The sequence below is a fragment of the Mercenaria mercenaria genome, chromosome 2, assembly GCF_021730395.1.
Source record: "Mercenaria mercenaria strain notata chromosome 2, MADL_Memer_1, whole genome shotgun sequence".
In the NCBI taxonomy this organism is placed as follows: domain Eukaryota; kingdom Metazoa; phylum Mollusca; class Bivalvia; order Venerida; family Veneridae; genus Mercenaria; species Mercenaria mercenaria.
Genome location: NC_069362.1, coordinates 94,978,913 through 94,998,209, shown reverse-complemented (window position 1 = coordinate 94,998,209; position 19,297 = coordinate 94,978,913). Strand labels below are relative to the sequence as shown.

The 19,297-nt window shown below is 33.9% G+C and overlaps 1 protein-coding gene across 4 annotated transcripts in view; it reads left to right on the top strand.

The window, feature by feature from the left end:
- LOC123564619 (FMRFamide receptor-like) overlaps positions 1-18,931 on the top strand; it is a 212,921-nt gene extending 193,990 nt beyond the window's left edge. For all 4 annotated transcript variants that reach the window (XM_053537281.1, XM_053537282.1, XM_045358333.2 and 1 more), the window contains one exon: positions 10,917-18,931. In XM_053537281.1, the coding sequence (XP_053393256.1) occupies positions 11,013-12,140 (1,128 nt within the window). In that variant the 5' untranslated portion in view covers positions 10,917-11,012 and the 3' untranslated portion in view covers positions 12,141-18,931. The remainder of the gene's footprint in view (positions 1-10,916) is intronic.
- The last annotated feature ends 366 nt before the right edge of the window (positions 18,932-19,297 follow it).

The following is a 19,297-nucleotide window of genomic DNA, read 5'->3' as shown; positions in this document are numbered from 1 at the left end:
TAACAAAAACGAAGATCATCGCACTATATCACTGAATAACACTTTAAATATCCCTGATCTCGACAATCCCAAATTTCCCCGTCAAAATAATAGCTTCTTATAAATTATGCATATGTTAGACACAATAATGGGATTCCGAACATTAAGAATGCCACTTAATTTGTTGATAAATGTTCAGCTTGGTTTCTAAATCAAATTTTAAATATATCTCGGCAAATTTAATTGTATCAGAATTCAGCGAATGATTCTTTAAGAAGAAGTTAATAATCAGCAAAGGGAGAAATGAATATTAAAATGTCATAGTTGTTCTTTTCTTGTGCTACGCTTACAAGAAAATCGTATGCTATTTAAATTACACTTTACCATCGAAATGATCCATATGTATGTGACTCTTTAACACGTAAACGTATTGTTGCGATTATGTCACTAATCGTGAAGGTTTTTTCCTGCCAAAAACCTATTCCCTGTTTTGCAATAAGTAAAGCAGATTATATGTAATACGTTTATAAGCAGAAGATTTGCAATGAAAATGTGTAGTTTTAGTTAAGTTTAATCATTAATTTGATGTAAATCTCAGAACAAGTATTAAAAGAATTTTCATTTTGTTTCAGTTGGCAAATATGTCAAGATATCAAATCATTTTGATTTTGCTTAAATTTTCCAAGTTTTATTTCATAGTTTTAACTGTAAGAATTGTTTATACACTCGTTTTAGTGCCGAAGTGATTTCATTCTGCAATGCAAAAATACCTTATTATTAATATAACCGTTATATACATGCATGTTATTGACAATTTTCATTTTTATGTATCAGAACGAGGAAGGCCTTAGCAATATTTCTAAAATAGCAAAAAAATATCCGAAATATTTCCCGACTATCCTGTATTGCACCATCAAAATTGTAGCTTTTTAAATCATAGGATTTTTTGTTTGTTTGTTTTGGGTTTAACGCCGTTTTTCAACAGTATTTCAGTCATGTAACGGCGGGCAGTTAACCTAACCAGTGTTCCTGGATTCTGTACCAGTACAAACCTGTTCTCCGCAAGTAACTGCCAACTTCCCCACATGAATCAGAGGTGGAGGACGAATGATTTCGGACACAATGTCGTTTATCAAATCGTCACGGAGAACATACGCCCCACCCGGGGATCGAACTCACGACCCCGCGATCCGTAGACCAACGCTCTACCTACTGAGTTAAGCGGGCGGGCACAAATCATAGGATTCAGAAGATTTAGAGTGGCACTTATTGTTTTGATAAATGTTTCATTTGGTTACTAAATCTAATTTTAGATTCGTTTCGTAAAGAACGGAGCGACATCTATTAAAGAAAAGCTATATTGAACAAGAAAGAATGCAGAATTTGAGTATTTAAAGGGGGGGGGGGACGCTTTTAGTGTTTTTTTGTTTTTATGCCCCCGAAGGGAGGCATATAGTTTTTGAACCGTCTGTCCGTCTGTCGGTCTGTCGGTCTGTCAGTCTGTCCGCAATTTTCGTGTCCGGTCCATATCTTTGTCATCGATGGATGGATTTTCAAATAACTTGGCATGAATGTGTACCACAGTAAGACGACGTGTCGCGCGCAAGACCCAGGTCCGTAGCTCAAAGGTCAAGGTCACACTTAGACTTTAAAGGATAGTGCATTGATGGGCGTGTCCGGTCCATATCTTTGTCATCGATGGATGGATTTTCAAATAACTTGGCATGAATGTGTACCACAGTAAGACGACGTGTCGCGCGCAAGACCCAGGTCCGTGGCTCAAAGGTCAAGGTCACACTTAGACTTTAAAGGATAGTGCATTGATGGGCGTGTCCGGTCCATATCTTTGTCATCCATGGATGGATTTTCAAATAACTTGGCATGAATGTGTACCACAGTAAGACGACGTGTCGCGCGCAAGACCCAGGTCCGTAGCTCAAAGGTCAAGGTCACACTTAGACGTTAAAGGATAGTGCATTGATGGGCGTGTCCGGTCCATATCTTTGTCATCCATGGATGGATTTTCAAATAACTTGGCATGAATGTGTACCACAGTAAGACGACGTGTCGTGCGCAAGACCCAGGTCCGTAGCTCAAAGGTCAAGGTCACACTTAGACGTTAAAGGTCATATTTCAACATAGTGCATTGATGGGCGTGTCCGGTCCATATCTTTGTCATTCATGCATGGATTTTAAAATAACTACGCATGAATGTGTGACACAGTAAGACGACGTGTCGCGCGCAAGACCCAGCTCCGTAGGTCAAAGGTCCTAAACTCTAACATCGGCCATAACTATTCATTCAAAGTGCCATCGGGAGCATGTGTCATCCTATGGAGACAGCTCTTGTTGTTTTTTGTTTTTGTTTTTTTTATGCCCCCGAAGGGAGGCATATAGTTTTTGAACCGTCTGTCAGTCTGTCCGCAATTTTCGTGTCCGGTCCATATCTTTGTCATCGATGGATGGATTTTCAAATAACTTGGCATGAATATGTACCACAGTAAGACGACGTGTCGCGCGAAAGACCCAGGTCCGTAGCTCAAAGGTCAAGGTCACACTTAGACGTTAAAGGTTATTTTTCATGATAGTTGGGCGTGTCCGGTCCATATCTTTGTCATCCATGGATGGATTTTCTGATAACTTGGCATGAATGTGTACCACAGTAAGACGACGTGTCGCGTGCAAGACCCAGGTCCGTAGCTCAAAGGTCAAGGTCACACTTAGACGTTAAAGGTCATTTTTCATGATAGTGCATTCGTGTCCGGTCCATATCTTTGTCATCCATGGATGGATTTTCAAATAACTTGGCATAAATGTGTACCACAGTAAGACGACGTGTCGTGCGCAAGACCCAGGTCCGTAGCTCAAAGGTCAAGGTCACACTTAGACGTTAAAGGTCATATTTCAACATAGTGCATTGATGGGCGTGTCCGGTCCATATCTTTGTCATTCATGCTTGGATTTTAAAAATATTGGGCATGGATGTGTACCACAGTAAGACGACGTGTCACGCGCAAGACCCAGGTCCGTAGGTCAAAGGTCCTAAACTCTAACATTGGCCATAACTATTCATTCAAAGTGCCATCGGGGGCATGTGTCATCCTATGGAGACAGCTCTTGTTTTAATTAATACGGTTACTACAAGGACATGGTTTAAACTCCGGAAACATCTAATTAGAGAATATAAAGTACTGCATGTAGTTTTCCCGTTAATATTATCCATGAGTATGTCTCTCGTACTTAACACTTATAGGCTAATAGTGTATATTTTGTATATACAATTACATCAATTCGTTATAATTTAATGCACTTCTGCACTTATCGTGAAACTTTGGTATTTAAAAATTCTGTTTCCTGCTTTGTCATAAAAGTGAAGATATAATTATTATAATGGCATACAATAGGTTTATAAATCAGAAGTGTCTTATTCTTGTAAAAGTACATTTATCATTCTTTCACTAAAACAATGATTCATTTAGTTTCATCCATCATTTATACATGTTTATTTTTGCGCCACTAGAGCTGAAAAAGAATGCCTTTAAATGTCATCTTCTCGTGAAACGTTTGATGGATCTTCATCAAACATGCTGTATAGCGTTATTGTAAGATCCTCTCCAAACTTTGTTTATTTCAGGCGCTTTGTCCATTTTAGGGGCCGGTAGAGCTTAAAATAGAAAATCCTTTAAATAACCTTCTAATGAACCACTCATGAATCTTTACCAAACTTAATTTATGGCTTTTATTGTTAGATTGTTTCCTATGTTTATTTGAATGGCGATGTTTGACCCCTTCTGGGGTCATTAGAATTAAATGTAACGAACTGTTCATCAAACGTGGCCTGAAGCAATGTCAAGTGATGAAGATATTCCGGTTAGTTATATTGGCCTGTTTGGATTTCTTGTTTATTAAATGGTTCAAGCAAGTTAGACATTGACTTATTTGGACAAAATTAATATCATCAACATGTAGATTATACAAAGCTCTACGTAATTAAATACAAATATAAATATTAAACAAGTTAAAGTATTACTAAACACGTTTGCCTTTGTTTACATTGGTAAATGGTATGACCTTAAACACTACTTATTATGAATATTATTATTAATATTGTTTCTGCATTCAAGATTTATGCTGCAATTATAGGATATTCTTATATGCTTGTCTCTGTTGAAACACTCTTATGCTAGAATGACGTCACGTTAACGTGCGGTGACGTCAAAGTTTTTGTTGCGACCAAGAAAGAGCGCTTCTATATTTTATCCTACCTTCATGCAAAATAAAGGCAAAAATCAAGGGGTCAGATAAATTTTGCTTTATCTGGTCAGTGACTAAATAAAGCTTGGCGGACTACTTTTTGGATTTTTTTTTAAAACGACGCCATCTTGTTTTTGAGAATAACTGCTAAAAGACATATTTATGCAATTATTTTCATAAACGCGTTTTTATTAGGTATGTGAGACCATCACAAATGTATAGTGTATGCATACCGTACTTGCAATTACTACAAAAAGTTTTTATAACGGAAAAGCTCGGAGAAACAGAAAGTGACTCATGTATAGCGTTTGTTCAGAATTTTAGCTTTCTACTCGCCAATCTAGGAATATATTGCATCTGTAATGGAGTGTTATTGAATAAAATCATCGAGGAAACGGTTTGCCTATTCGTTTTGTCAAGCGGCGATATGGCGTGTATATAAGTCTCGTCAATCGTTTGCTTGGTGAGGATGGGCAATCCGACATTCAACTGATCTTCGGACAAAACTTCACTTGGCAGCAAATTAAAATTATTCTTTAATGTTCAGCAGAACAGATAAGTCAGACACAAAGCAGAACAAGGTTAGCCTTTGTTTTTCGGCTCTAATTTTTATAATATTTTTATTTTAAAGACCTGTCTGTGTAATGGTGGGGCGTATTAATTTCTGTGCAAGACAGACTCAGATCTAGTTGGTGGTAAATTTTGAATTTTAATTAAAGAATGATTTTAGATCAGAAGGTAGGATAAATAGAACATTAGGTTACTGTCTTATAAATTTAAATTTATTAAGTTCGTCTACGAAAAAATAAAAGTCTCGGCAGAGCCTCGACTTTTATATTTTCTCCGACTCACTTAATAAATTTAAATTTATAAGACAGTAACCTAATATTCTCTATTTATCTAGCGTTTGAGATTAAGGGCATATTAGAATCGCCCTCGTGAAATTACTACGCCCGACGTATAACTACCAATCGTGCATAAATAGTGTTAAAGCACTCTTTTGCTATAAATTATTTCTTAAATATAGATTCAAAGTTTTCATATGACATTCTCCACCATATATTTTTCCAACTATGGTTCACGGGTATTAACAACAGACATTGGTAAAATACTGAATCCGTAATATGTATCTACACAGAGAGAACACGTGTGCATATACGTTATATATCATTGTAATTTCTCTGTTGAATTTATAAATTTTATGTGTTCGGTGCAATATTTAAGAGAAGCCAATTTCTAAAAATAGTATCAAAATATTCAAAAGAAATTATTTTCAAAAAATCATAAGATTCAAAGTACTGCATCAAGACACTTCCTTTGCTTTTTTCTCAAGTTTCTCATTCCCCATTTTTATTGGGAAATGTATCTGTACATATTGTGCTTTTATTTCTATTTTTATCCATATTGTTCTTTGTCTGATAAATTACATCTGGCATATATCAATTAATATGTATGCATATATATACATTTTTGTACATATATAAAGGGAAAACTGTCGGATAAGTCAAAGAGTAAGAGTAAGTAATTTTCCTATCAGTTTTTTCCCAATTCTCTTTTCATAAATCTTATATTTTGTTCACTCACATGTCAGATCATTGTCTCTGTGTTTAAACTCTTACGATCTATTACTTGCTTTAATACTTTTTTTTTTACATCTTTCTCGGCAAACATTGACTACTTTTAATCTGAAACATGTAATAACCATGTTCTTTTGATGCGTGAATTTACAATTTCATTGTTTTTTATTGAACACACACTTGTAATAAAATCTGTAAAAAGATCCTTTGGAAGCATAGAAATCAACCACACAGAATAATAGCAGACTCGGTTTGATTGAGCCAGTTCTTGAAAACTTTCATGTAATGATTATTTTTCAATCCATTGTTTTGCTTTATCCATACACCTCTGATATTTTGTTCAGTCACATATCAGATTATTGCCACTATATTTAAAATATTCTATTTCTTTCGAGTATGATAATTTTTATTTAGTTCTAAGCTAACGTTGACTACTTTTACCTTGAATTATGCAATAACTACGTTATTTTGATAAAAAGTTGATTTTCTAAATTCATTTTATTGAACATGCATTTGAAATATTGGATTTGTATGGTAATGACTGTGTCTATAATCCAACGATACTGAAATAGTTTGAAAATATCATTTCGTAAGGATAATTGAGCCGCGCCATGAGAAAATCAGCATATTGGCTTTGCGACCAGCATGGGTCCAGACCGGCCTGCACATCCGCGCAGTCTGGTCAGGATCCATGCTGTTCGCTTTCAAAGCCTGTTGCAATTAGAGAACCTGTTAGCGAACAGCATGGATCCTGATCAGACTGCGCGGATGCGCAGGCTGGTCTGGATCCATGCTGGTCGCAAACCCACTATGTTGGTTTTCTCATGGCGCGGCTCAATTAATTTTGTGCTTTGTAACCAAAATTAGAAATCTTAGCATTTTGAAGGCCAGTTCTGCGTTTCTGACTTCCTGTCTGTAATGAATTCGTTCATTGTAAACAAATTTTGACCATTGCCAACAAGGTGCTTTTTAATTGCTAATATACATTTCACGTGTTTTTTTTTTTTTGTGCTAACTTGCTCCATTAGTTTTCACCTACTTTTCCTTTTAGGGTTTACTGTTACAATGCCTCGGTTATGCTGTTTTTGAATAAAAGCTCTTTTGGAGACTTGATCAATTAGTTTATTGTTGTTTTGTTGCTGATTGCTACAGCTGTTGTGTAGCTATTTAGTTCATATAATGTTTTACCGTCTGCTTTCATAGTGTGTAGTGTCCCAGACCGAAAGAATCGACATTTTGTCAGCAACAAAATAATTTCTGTATAAAATCAAGGTAGACCTTATCTTAAATAAAATAGTAATACACTATATTCAGCTTGCATTCATCATAAATTTTAACGCAAATTTAGAATTCGGTCGTGGAAACTGACCTTCCATAAGGTTTTATGTAAAAAAAAGCAATGTCACGCGGTGTCGATTTAGAGATGTACATTGAACGTATTCCTGTCGACTTTCACGCTTTCTGATGTTGATGCAGCAACAATGCCGAAAACAGTTTGTTGTCAATTTTGTTCTTTCTATCTCAAATGCCGCTCATTAGTTTATATCCAGTTAAGTATATTCTAAGCTGTTAAAAGACCGTTTTAAATTAAGAATGTGCTATGAAACCTGCTGATATTAGAGTACATGGAATTGAAAAATTATGGGCAGCACTGATTCTCCAAAACATTTGACAGTATCTGATCATGCTGACATTATTTTGTAGCTTTTTTTGCGGATGTCACTGTCTTTACATATGTTTTAATAATTTTATTATACTATCCAATTCTTCGTTGTAAACAACATTTACTTTCTAGTAAAATCAATACATATCGTTAATGTATTATTGCTACGAATATTGTTCAAGTTTGTTACGCTTAACAATGTTAATCGATATGTCATAGCCACCGATCAGTCATGTAGTGTTTCGCCCTTGGCAAATTAATGGCGGTAACAGCTGACTTGCTAAAAAGGTAAAAAGGTATTTTGTACAACTCTTACTCTTTCACATTGCTACGTTCAGACGTATTGCGCCGTACCTCGTAAAGGACAATGATGCAGTTAAATCCGATGTGCAAGGATAATGCTGTTACTTCTTTTTTGTACTGATTTTAATGTTCAGTTTAATAAAGTTTCACTTTTCTTGTGTATTTTACAGTGTAAACAATTAAGGACTTTAATTTTAACAGATGTGTAATTTGTACCACAAATGAGCCGTGCCCTGAGAAAACCAACATAGTGGGTGTGCGACCAGTATGGATCCAGACCAGCCTGCGCATCCGCGCAGTCTGGTCAGGCTCCATGCTGTTCGCTTTTAAAGCCTATTGGAATTGGAGAAACTGTTAGCGACCAGCATGGATCCAGACCAGCCTGCGCATCCGCAGGATCCATGCTGGTCGCAAAGCCACTATGTTGGTTTTCTCATGGCACGGCTCAAATGGCGTGTTCTTGGAACAAAGTTTGCTTTCATGTCGTTCAGGAAATAATATGTGTGTACATTAGAATATTTCAACTTTTTGCTTTACTATTTGTGATGCTATATATAACAAAACAAAATATACTATAAATTTACGCAATTTGTGTAATATTGAAATGATATTTCAAGTGGTGGTGATAAAATGGGAATAACAAGGTGCTACATATTGTTTTCAAGTGGTTTGTTGTTAATTTTTCATTGACAGACCGGTCATGAGTACACCTATTATTTTATTGTTATTAGTTCAATCTAAAGGAATGCATGTTATGTTTAGGTTACGTTATTATTCTTACAAATGAAGACTTTAGCAAACATGTTACTAGATTTGTAAGCCAACGGAAGTTAAAAGAAATGCGGAAAACATACGCTTTGACATTTTTTAAATTAGTTTACACATACATGTACGAGTTTTAGGTCGAATTTAGTAAGCATTGTGCTATAGAAATAGGTAAGACTTTATGTTCAACAATGAACATTAAATGAAAGAATCTTTTTAATCATTAGGGAAGGTTATGTTCTCATCATTAAATTTTTTTTGATTTATAACGCATACTTACAAACATCTGTTTCATTTTTTGCTTATCATTATACCATCTCATCTTTTTTTTTTTATATTCAGTAGAGCTTAATTTATTACAAAATTATTTCCTCACTATGCTGACGGTGTACTTCTTCATTTATTTTCATTATTTGAATTTGCAAAGCATCCACAGCTAAGGTGAAAACATTATGGACTATAATTTGGGTTGTTATTTTGAAACATATCTGTTTGTTTGATATATTGATGCGTTTTAGACAACACATGATAATTATTATATATGAGATATTATGCATACAACAGAAACATTGTTACAGCTCATTGCGTGCGTGAATCATTTTATGGTTCAGAATGATTTATCATTACAATGTACATTCATAATTATATTCTGATGGAGAACTCGTACACTTGTTTACTCCGGATTTATTATCACTTAACTGAGATGACATATTTTCAAAGGTATTTATAATTTATTATATGAAAAATACCCCTATAAACCAAACTTTAACCTATCTTTTTTATCCTTATCGTAAGTAAAGATAAAACCAATTCGTAAACCATGGACTTTTAAAATGTTTAGATGTAACATTAACTTGTCGTGTTTGGAGTTATCTTGAGATAGAACATTAAAGGAGGTAAAAATTTAGTCTGAATAAAACTGGCCAGTATGTTAATGCAAATAAAAGAAGTTTTCAGACATACGGATAAGGTACCATGAAGCTCCATCCAGGAGTGATACATCAAAACAGTCATAAAGCTTGCAAATTTAGAGTGATATATTCATTTATATGTTAAAAGAACCCTGCTTTGGATGTGTCTCAGTAGTTATCTTCATTTTAACAGTAATATTTGCATAAACATATCTGTTACGTATATTTTATCGTCTTCTTAATTGTTTCCGCAATAAATTTAACGCAATTATGTCTTAGACGAAACTAGTACAGTTTATACCGCTCGGTGATTCCTCTTATTTTAATAAGCCTTATCTAACTTAACGACTATTTCACTTCTAAAGAAAAATGAACTTGTTTTCATTGGCCCGTTACTTCTTTTGAAAACGATCTATATCGATAACCATTGAAAAAGCAAAAAAAAAAAAAAAAAAAAAAAATATGCTTCTTGCTAAGGGTCAGATTGTCTGCATAAGGTGATGTCAGTATACTCAAATCGCCATAACATCCCTCGTTTGTATTCTCTCTTAAAGGTAACTTTGGTAATTATTATTTCGATAAAACTATACCGATTAAACATCTATCTAATTAATTAATTTCGATAAAAACTATCACCGCCACTCCTAAGACATCTTATCTTCGTTTTTGCATTCTTACTTCAGAAGGGATTTGTTCATCATGTACGTTTATCTCTGTTGTGAGACTATATCAGATTTAGCACACGAAACTTATTTCATTGAACCAGAAATAAGAAATGGTGGTCTTTGTAAGAGAGAGAAATCAAATATCGCCAAGACTGTTAATTCTTTTTCAGTTGTCTTTCAACTTTTCCAATAACTCCGACTAAACAGAAGACCAGTGTTATATCATTATTAGTAATTATACAGTGTTAGTAGCCAGACCAGTGTTATATCACCGTCGAAACATACACTGCATTATGAAGGTTGTATATGCATAGTTGACATTATCAAGATAATGAAAATGCATATATTGCCCTTTATGTCTCGCATATTTTCTAACATTCATTAAACTGCACATTACATGGTGTGTTGCATTTTACTATTTTCAGTGAAATCCGAATAATTATCGTAATAACAACACTCAATAAACAGGTCTGAGCTACTATGTTAGTAATAATTAAACATGAGTTGAATGACAAATACTTAATTGTTATATGTAATGATTTGACATTTTGAATTAATTCATGTGAATTGGCTAACTTCATTTATCAGTATAACTCATATACGTTAGATTATGTGAACTGTTAGTTTGTTTACCTTGAATTACTGTTTCGATAGATAACTTTCCACATACTTTTGCAAGATATACCGTAACAGAATTGGACGTTCTTGTAGTTTTAACAGTATGATCATCGTTGTTATCAAGTGAAGTATCGTAGTTTGAACAAAAACTGATATATAAATATTACTTATTTATTTTCAGAAATGCTGTGAAAAACCAATACCATTAAAGTGTTTGTCAACCACTCATAGCAGGACACATTGACTGTGGAAGGAAGGGGAACTACAAACAACAAACATGCCTGTAAGTGAACTGAATCTCAAGGTCAACTTGACCTATGGAGATGACTATATACAAGACCAAGATACGAGAGCTCGTCAGCTTATGTTTATATTCTGGGGTATTATAATGCCCATAATAAGTGTCATAGGATTCTTTGGGAACATTCTTACCATCATCGTGCTCTTCCGACGTGAGATGAAATCGACGACAGTCTATTTCTTGCGAACTTTGGTTGTAACTGATACCGGAATTATAGTTGGTGCAATTATGGGACTTTCTGTAATATCAATAACACAACTTAACCCTGATATGTGGCTATTCACGGATGTTATATACCCTCACATTTTTACACCGACTAATTATATTGTGATGACTCTACAAATGTTAAATGTTTGGACCACTGTTGCCGTGTCGGTGGAACGCTATATTGCTATCTGTCATCCATTTAAATCAGTTAAAATTTGTAATAAAAAGAACGCCTATAAGATGATTGGAATTATAACCCTTATATCATTATTATACAACATTCCTAGGTGTTTTGCCACGTGGTTCACAGGTTGTGGTCAAACCAACGGCCATGCTTGTTACACAATAATAACAACCCAATTTGGTCAAAGTGACTTTTTTGCAGTTGTTTACAGTGTGTGGTTATATATGATACTAATCTATATTATACCGCTCGTGTTGCTCGGTGTTTTAAATACGTTACTAATTTTGGAACTAATGCGCATGCGCAGGAGAAGAAGTGTGACAAATATTCAAGAAAACAGCGAGGCAAATATGAGCATTGTACTAATTCTCATAGTGATTGTGTTTATATGTTGCCAAACACCAGGACTGGTCGCACAATTCGAGTTTTTAGGCCCTGTTGCCTTATTGCAATGGACCTGTGTCAGTAATACTCTGTTTGTGCTAAACTCGTCTGTGAACTTCTTAATATACACAGCAGTTGGTCGAAAATTTAGAAAGATTCTACTTAAAACTTTCCAAGTACTGGTAAAGCGCCCGGTGAATGAATTGAAAACTTCATATTCTCAAGGGAACGGAGGAACTGAGCTTACGAAACTTACCAAACAACAAGTGACATATGACTCTGAAGAGTTATCTGACGAAACATGTAATCTAAAAGGCTGTGGTCGATAGCTGAACAATCGAGTGCAAGTAAGGCTTTAGATAAATATAAAGAAATATATCTTTTATGGAAATACCAATCGTGTTAGACTTTGATGGGTTGTCTAAAATGAGGACTGGTGTGTCAGCAGTAGTCAGTGGCTGAACAGTGTAAATGTATTGAATAACACCTGATACATAACCAAAGGGTGACACGTGATATTAAAGATGGCAAAGGATATTGAAAGATACGTTTTTAGAGCGTGTGTGACTAGGAGTTGGAAAAATATTGGATTAAACGGCTTGCTTCACAGTGTTCAAGACTAAGTCACAAATCAGTGAAAGCAGTTAGCATGCAAAATGTGGTACCATAAAAATAAACATAATTTTAGAAATATAATAGAAATAAAATGCTAGTAATTTTACCAAAATCGTTTATACTTATGAGATGATACACTCGCTGGACATTTTGTTATGTGAAAAGGATTTTAAAATCCTTTGACCTCATATGTTGTAGCGGCTAGTGGAAGAGGCACGAATTGATTGATGAGTGGATATGAACCTTTAATTACGTAACTTAGATAGCGACAGAGGCATATCTGTATATTCGAATGCCAATTGAGGGAAGTCACAATGACGTCAGTGATTTCTGCGTCAAAATGACGAATGTTTCTATTACGTCATTAGTTGAATCATGACGTCATTCTTGCTATTTGTGATATATGCTCGTCTTGCTTGTTTTAACATGAAAAAGCTCATTTGCAGATTTAATATCGCAGCTATGCAAAGTAGATCTATTATTTTTCTGCCTCTTAATTACTGGATTATTTCTAGAAATTATAAACAAACGACTAGACGTTTAATAATTTTTTATTCTTTTTAACTTTATTGTTTAGCTCAATATTGACAAATAGACATAAGTTAAACCGATTCTCTTGCATATGCACAGCGGTTTGTAACTTACTAGTAGATAGACAAGTAGATTCTAAATATTTTCCTTCTGATTCAGATTGAATAACATATGAGGTTAATTCACGGTATGTAGTTATTTTCCTCCAAGCAAAAGCAAAAATATCGGTTGTATGAGATAAACTGATATACTTATCTGTAAAACTTGATGCAATGTTGTATAAACTTATTTGGTAATTCGAGAATTTTCTCGGCTGGTTAAACATACAATGAAGACAAATTAGTACAAATGATCGTTTAACAGAGACAGATTTGTCTATGCTAGATATCAACACGTTATATGTTTTGTGCAGTAATTTAATAGCATGACATCAAATGAATCGAACTGAAATGAAAATGTGGTAATAGTTCTTTTCTTATACAGTCATGATGTTATAACGAAATGACTTATCGTAACATAGCCATAGTGAGGACGGTTTGTTTACATCTTTTTCTCAGAACTAACTAGAGAATTGGCGGGGAAAAATTCAAAAAACTGCATTTGCATATTTAAACATTCCAACATTACGTTGATAATTATAAAATTACATTTGTGTTCGTCTGTATATGTTTGTTTTTGTTATTGATATTTGTGTTCAGTAAAGAGATGTGTAAGCGGATATTAATGAAACTATTTCATTTCATCTTTCAAAAGCGAAACCACACTATGTACCATTTTCGGTATTTTTGTAAATAGATTGAAATAGGCATTTTCATATGTCAAGAATTTGTTTCTAGTGCAACACATGATTATGAACATAGCAACATGAAAACGGACTGATTTCCATAATGGCATTTTCTTTAGAATATGCGATTGTTTTTTATAATATTAGACTCTTAATATGTAATCATAGAACAAATTGTCATCTGCATTTTTATACGCCCGAAGGGACGTATTATGTTATACCCCGGTGTCCGTCTGTCTACCCGAGCCCACATTTGCATACTTAGGTGGCTATATGAACAATAGGTAACTGTACTTTTTCTTTGATGTCATTCATTCCGTAAGGCTTTTATGTGGCTATTTTTCTTTTACATGGTTAAAAGAACAATAGAAAGAACGAAAGAGTAGCCACATAAATACCCATATGTAGGAACATCAGTCTGTCCGTCCGTCTGTTAGCAATTTCGTGTCAGCTCTGTAACTCTTAAACCCCTTGAAGGATTTCAAAGAAATTTGACACAAATGTTCACCACACCGAGACGACGTGCAGAACGCATGTTTCGGATGACTCCGTCTCGCTTCAAGGTCAAGATCACACTTAGGGGTCAAAGGTCATAAATGACTTTGCTTTTTGTATATTGCTCTGCATTGCAGTGCCCTTGTTTTTATTTGGCAGATCCCTTTTTTGTTCACTTACAATATTTTTTTTAATTACCTCCTTTTTCTGTTACTATAAATAGCTTATTTTGAAACTATTTTATTATTGGCCGTAGGGAAAAACCGAAACCACTTGTATGTGGTACAACATGGATGGCACCTCCAGTTTTAGGTGTATTTTGACATGCCTGTACCTGGTAAGGATTTTTTTGTGGACTTGGAATATTTGTTTGTGGACTTAGAATTTTTTTTGAATTTCTTCCCTATGTTGTTCCTTTCCTTTGGTCTTCAACAGTCAAGTTCTTTAAATTTTGCTCCCATCCTCTGACTTAACCCTTCGGGCGTATATTGCCCCGCTTGGCGGAGCTCTTGTTATAAATTCTCAGAACTCGTTTTAATTCAAAACATGTGTCAGATGGCCCATACTCCCTAACAAGTGTTTAAACACAGCAGTACGTGGTATGCATATATCTAGATATATTAGATGGGTTAAATGACAAAATTCATAAACATAATATTATGTTTATCAGGCACATATACATGTATGTTAAATATGGTCACACTTTCCTGTTGGAAAGTTATTTCTTTCTGCTTACACCTAAAAATGATTCAGCTCTTTTTGTTTTTTACTTTTGTTGTTAATTTTATATATATTTTTTGTATTTGATATAATTGTAACGATCGTAGTTGAAGTCTATTTCTGACCCTTTTGAACGAATTGATTTGTCAATTTATCAAAGGTGCATATTATCATACCTGTCTACAACATTGGACTTAATAACGCCACGATCTGTAATGAAATACCATCTTGACATTTAATGATTGTCATTTTATGATTGTCCTCAAAACTGATAGCTAATTAATCGTATTGTCTTATTATATTCTGATAAAAACACACAACCTGCACAAAGTTAATATTTTCGCATGTTTATTGCCACATCTATCTTAAACTGAAGAAGTGCAAAGAAAACTCCTCTGTATACATGTGCTAAATATTTTCTCATGTCAACTGAAAAAGTAAGAAGAAAACCTCCTCTTACTATATACATGTGATAAATAATTTAATGTAAACATCTTTCTGTCTAGGACTCTCTATTTTGCTTTCAATTGCTGATATGGTAAATCATATTTGTGGTACTGTATATAGAATGCAAATTTCATTTAATAGCTACACGTTATTTTCGGTAAGATTCAAGCTGAGTTTTACAAATTGAAACAAATTGTTTAGGTTTTTATATGACTTTCGAGTGGAAACAGTATTCAGTCGAAGATTATTTCTAAATCAAACTTGACAAATTGATACGTATTGTATAGGTCATCACTTGCAAAATTAGTCGAAAGTACTGCAGCAACGTTTAATCTCAATCGACTTCGACAAATTCATACATATTTTATAGATTGTTACTTCGAAATAATAGAAAAGACAACAGTCAAGTTGATATCTCATTCTGTTTTTACAAGTTGGTACAAATTGTATAGTTTATTACTTGAAAAAAGAAGCCAAATAAGTAAAATAGAATTCTGTTAAACTAGAGACAGCTCGGCTAAAAGACTTTATAGGATAGGAACACTTAATTTCATTGAGTCTAAAAGACATTGACTGAAACATTCGTAATATCTGTTAATATCAAAAGGTAAGAGTACATTCTCTGAACATTCTGAGGACAGACAAAATCCTACGGACATAACCATATAAGAATATATCAATAATGTAGCAGATTAGTTGAGAGTTATTTATAACAACTTACAGAATTATTATCGAAATACGAAACCATTGCGAACATTAGAAAATCTGAAACGTAGAGATAGATGATTGCGGCATTAATATGTTAGCCTCCTTTGAAGTCGATGGAATCTAATTCACTTTCCTTGGAACAGAAATAACACAATGATTTACACTCCGTAGAATAAAGATAAAAAGGCTTGTTTCCCTTTCATCAAAATGTCTAAGCCTACTTTCTAACGTTATTAACAAATTGTTCGTCAAAAAAGGCGGCCCTTTTGTTTAAGAACAATTAAAAAAGAATTTGAGTTAAAGATGTAATACGTTATGTCAAGTAAAAATCTAATTTTGAGTTAATCTGTTAAAAGCCAATTTTAAATGTTGAAAGAATGAATTAAACGTCTAGTTTAGTAGTTAGTAACCATTATAATGTTATCAACTATATTCTGTTGCGAAGTACTACAATGCGGTGTCTTTTCTTAGGAACATCTATATGATAATTTACAACACATTCTTTCAGTAGCATCTTTTGTGTGGTCCTCTTTCAGCTTTGTTTTGGTCGCTAGTAAGAGCAAAATAATATAAACGACTTATTCTCATAAACCACTTGATGGAATTTCACCAAACCGCACTCAAATTTGTTTAAATATTCCCACTTAGTTCGTTTTACTGAGACGTCAAGAATCTTAATTCCTTTAACGTAGAAATAATAATATACAGTCATCCATTGTGACGTTAATGAATCAATAATATTGTCTATTTGCACGTTTAATTAAATGCATAGGGTCAATCTAATATCATGTAAACACTTAAATTGAAGGAAATCATAAAATGTTTTTCAAATCATGTTGTTATACCTGTTTGAATAGACTTGCCTAGCATTGTACATGTAGAAATTTAGTATGTCGTAACTGCATCTGTTTTCAAGTAGCTGTTGATCTAGTTTGTAAACATCATGACTTGTTTCAAATAGTTCCTATCTTTGGTCAAGGAATTTCTTACCTAACTTAAAAATGAAATTGTCAAGTAATCGTGAAATGTTTTAGGTGTCTGTTAAGTATATAGTTACATTTCAAAGTAATGTTGAATAATTGTTGAAACTATTCTGAAGGTGTTTCGGAAATAGTTCAAGTAAGTTCGTCATTTTGGTCTTAAAGGTGGTTAATCAGTTTTTGGTCAAGTAATGGATTTGTTCAAACGTTTAACAACAATTCATTTACAATATTTTGTGTTCACTGAGTTCTTAATATACTTGAAAGTATTTTTAAAATTTTATTATCCAATCCTGGTTTCCCAACCAAGATAACGTTATTTTAAACATACGTATGAATTCAATAAACATTAAGGAAATAAATCAAATATTTACTCATACACTAATGAGTTCATGCGCATCCATTGTTGACATTATTTATGATAGAATCGTATGTCGTTTTGGCAATGGTTGAGAACAAACATTTTCATATACAATGTATGTGTTGATAAGTACATGTATGTTTAAGAATGTGTGAGTTATCATCTCAACTGTTGTTATGTTTGTTATAATTACTCAAAATATTTTGAATTAAAATGTTATATTATCTTAACCACATAGTCCCTTTAGAAATAGCTAATTGTGTAAAACTTTATGATTTTTTCGAACTCGGTCTTCCATAAATATTTGCCTGTCGTATGAAGTTGATGGTAATCTATTCCTAATGAATATCTAGAATGAGTGTAAGTAAATGGCGGTCAGTGTGCAGTATGTCTCAGAATTTTTTTATAGTTTTGCAAACTAAGACAAAGTCATGAAAAAAGTAAGTTTGAAATAGCTTTTATGTTTAGATCCGACAAAATTATTTATAAAAAGAGTTGTTGATAAACCACTTTAGTATAATTATACCAACGAAATACGCCAGAAGTGTAAGAACTTAATCAAAATCAAACAGGATAATACTTGTCGTTTTAATTTTTGTTCAAATCTCATTGAAATTGTCTTCATCTGTTGTAAGGTCTAATTTTCGTGATATTTCTGAAATTTCTATCAAACATTTTTTTTGCTTGCCATACGGGGCTTTTCTATGTTTTCGCCTGAGCTTGAAAAAAAAAACAGCAACATGTTTTGCACAATGGGGCGAACGATTTACTCAAGGGCTTCAATTTATAAATGAATGCGTAAATTCATACGCTATTTGACTAATGTACAATACTAGTTTTATTTTATTGCATGGATAATTTGAAGAAAACGGTTTGCAAAAAAAAAAGAAAAAGAAAAAGAACACAATACTGCTTGTAAATGTGCATTGAAATATCTGGTTCTCGGGTATCTGATTCTGGTTGCTCTACAGAGTCTCGTTACCCTCGCCTAAACACTCGATCCGCAATTATTTCAATCCGCAACTCGAACCAGAAAGTTTTGATCTCTGTTATCAGTTGATATAAAATGCTCTACAATCTATAAAACTTTATGTATAATTATGTGCATGGGGACTTAAAGTACTTTACTTTCGTGAAAGATTTTTTAAGATAGCATGTACAGAACACTTCCTGTTTTTGCAACATATTGGCGTTGCAAATTAAAATTTGCGGTCATTAAATATCATTAACAGAAGTAGCTGTGTATGTATAAACACTTTGCACTCAATCTAAAATGCTCATCAATGTCAGATTTGTTTTACCTGTGAATATGTATGCATTGTTGAGAGAACGTGAGAATGAAAGCAGACGTAATTGTTAGGTCTGTAGTTGAACGTTGGTACTCTTATAATAACTCTATGCCAAAAAAACTGTGATTTTCTGTCTTGCATATATGTATGCGTGCAGGCGACGTTATCTAAATAAATGTGTCAAAAAATAGCCTCTTGTTATTGTTCATTCTAAATGTATTCATACAGGTTTAATGGATGTGCTTTGGCCGCTGGCTGTGGAAGACTTGCTCATCAACACGCGGTTTGAAACCTCGATAGACTTCTTCCGTGTAAGGAATCTATCTTGCTATAAATCGTGTGCGTAATTATGTTGTTTCTATATGTCTGCCAAAATGTGGCAATTCAGTCGTGTATGATAAATGTCCCTTTCTTATTGTGAACTTGGTATACTCCAAGATAAAAAACATATATAGGGAGGACTTTGTTGGAGTCACGCATGTCTTTTGGCCCGTCCGTCCGTCCGTATCCGCTCCATATGTACTTAACTGCTGAATCAATTTTCATGAAACTAGCG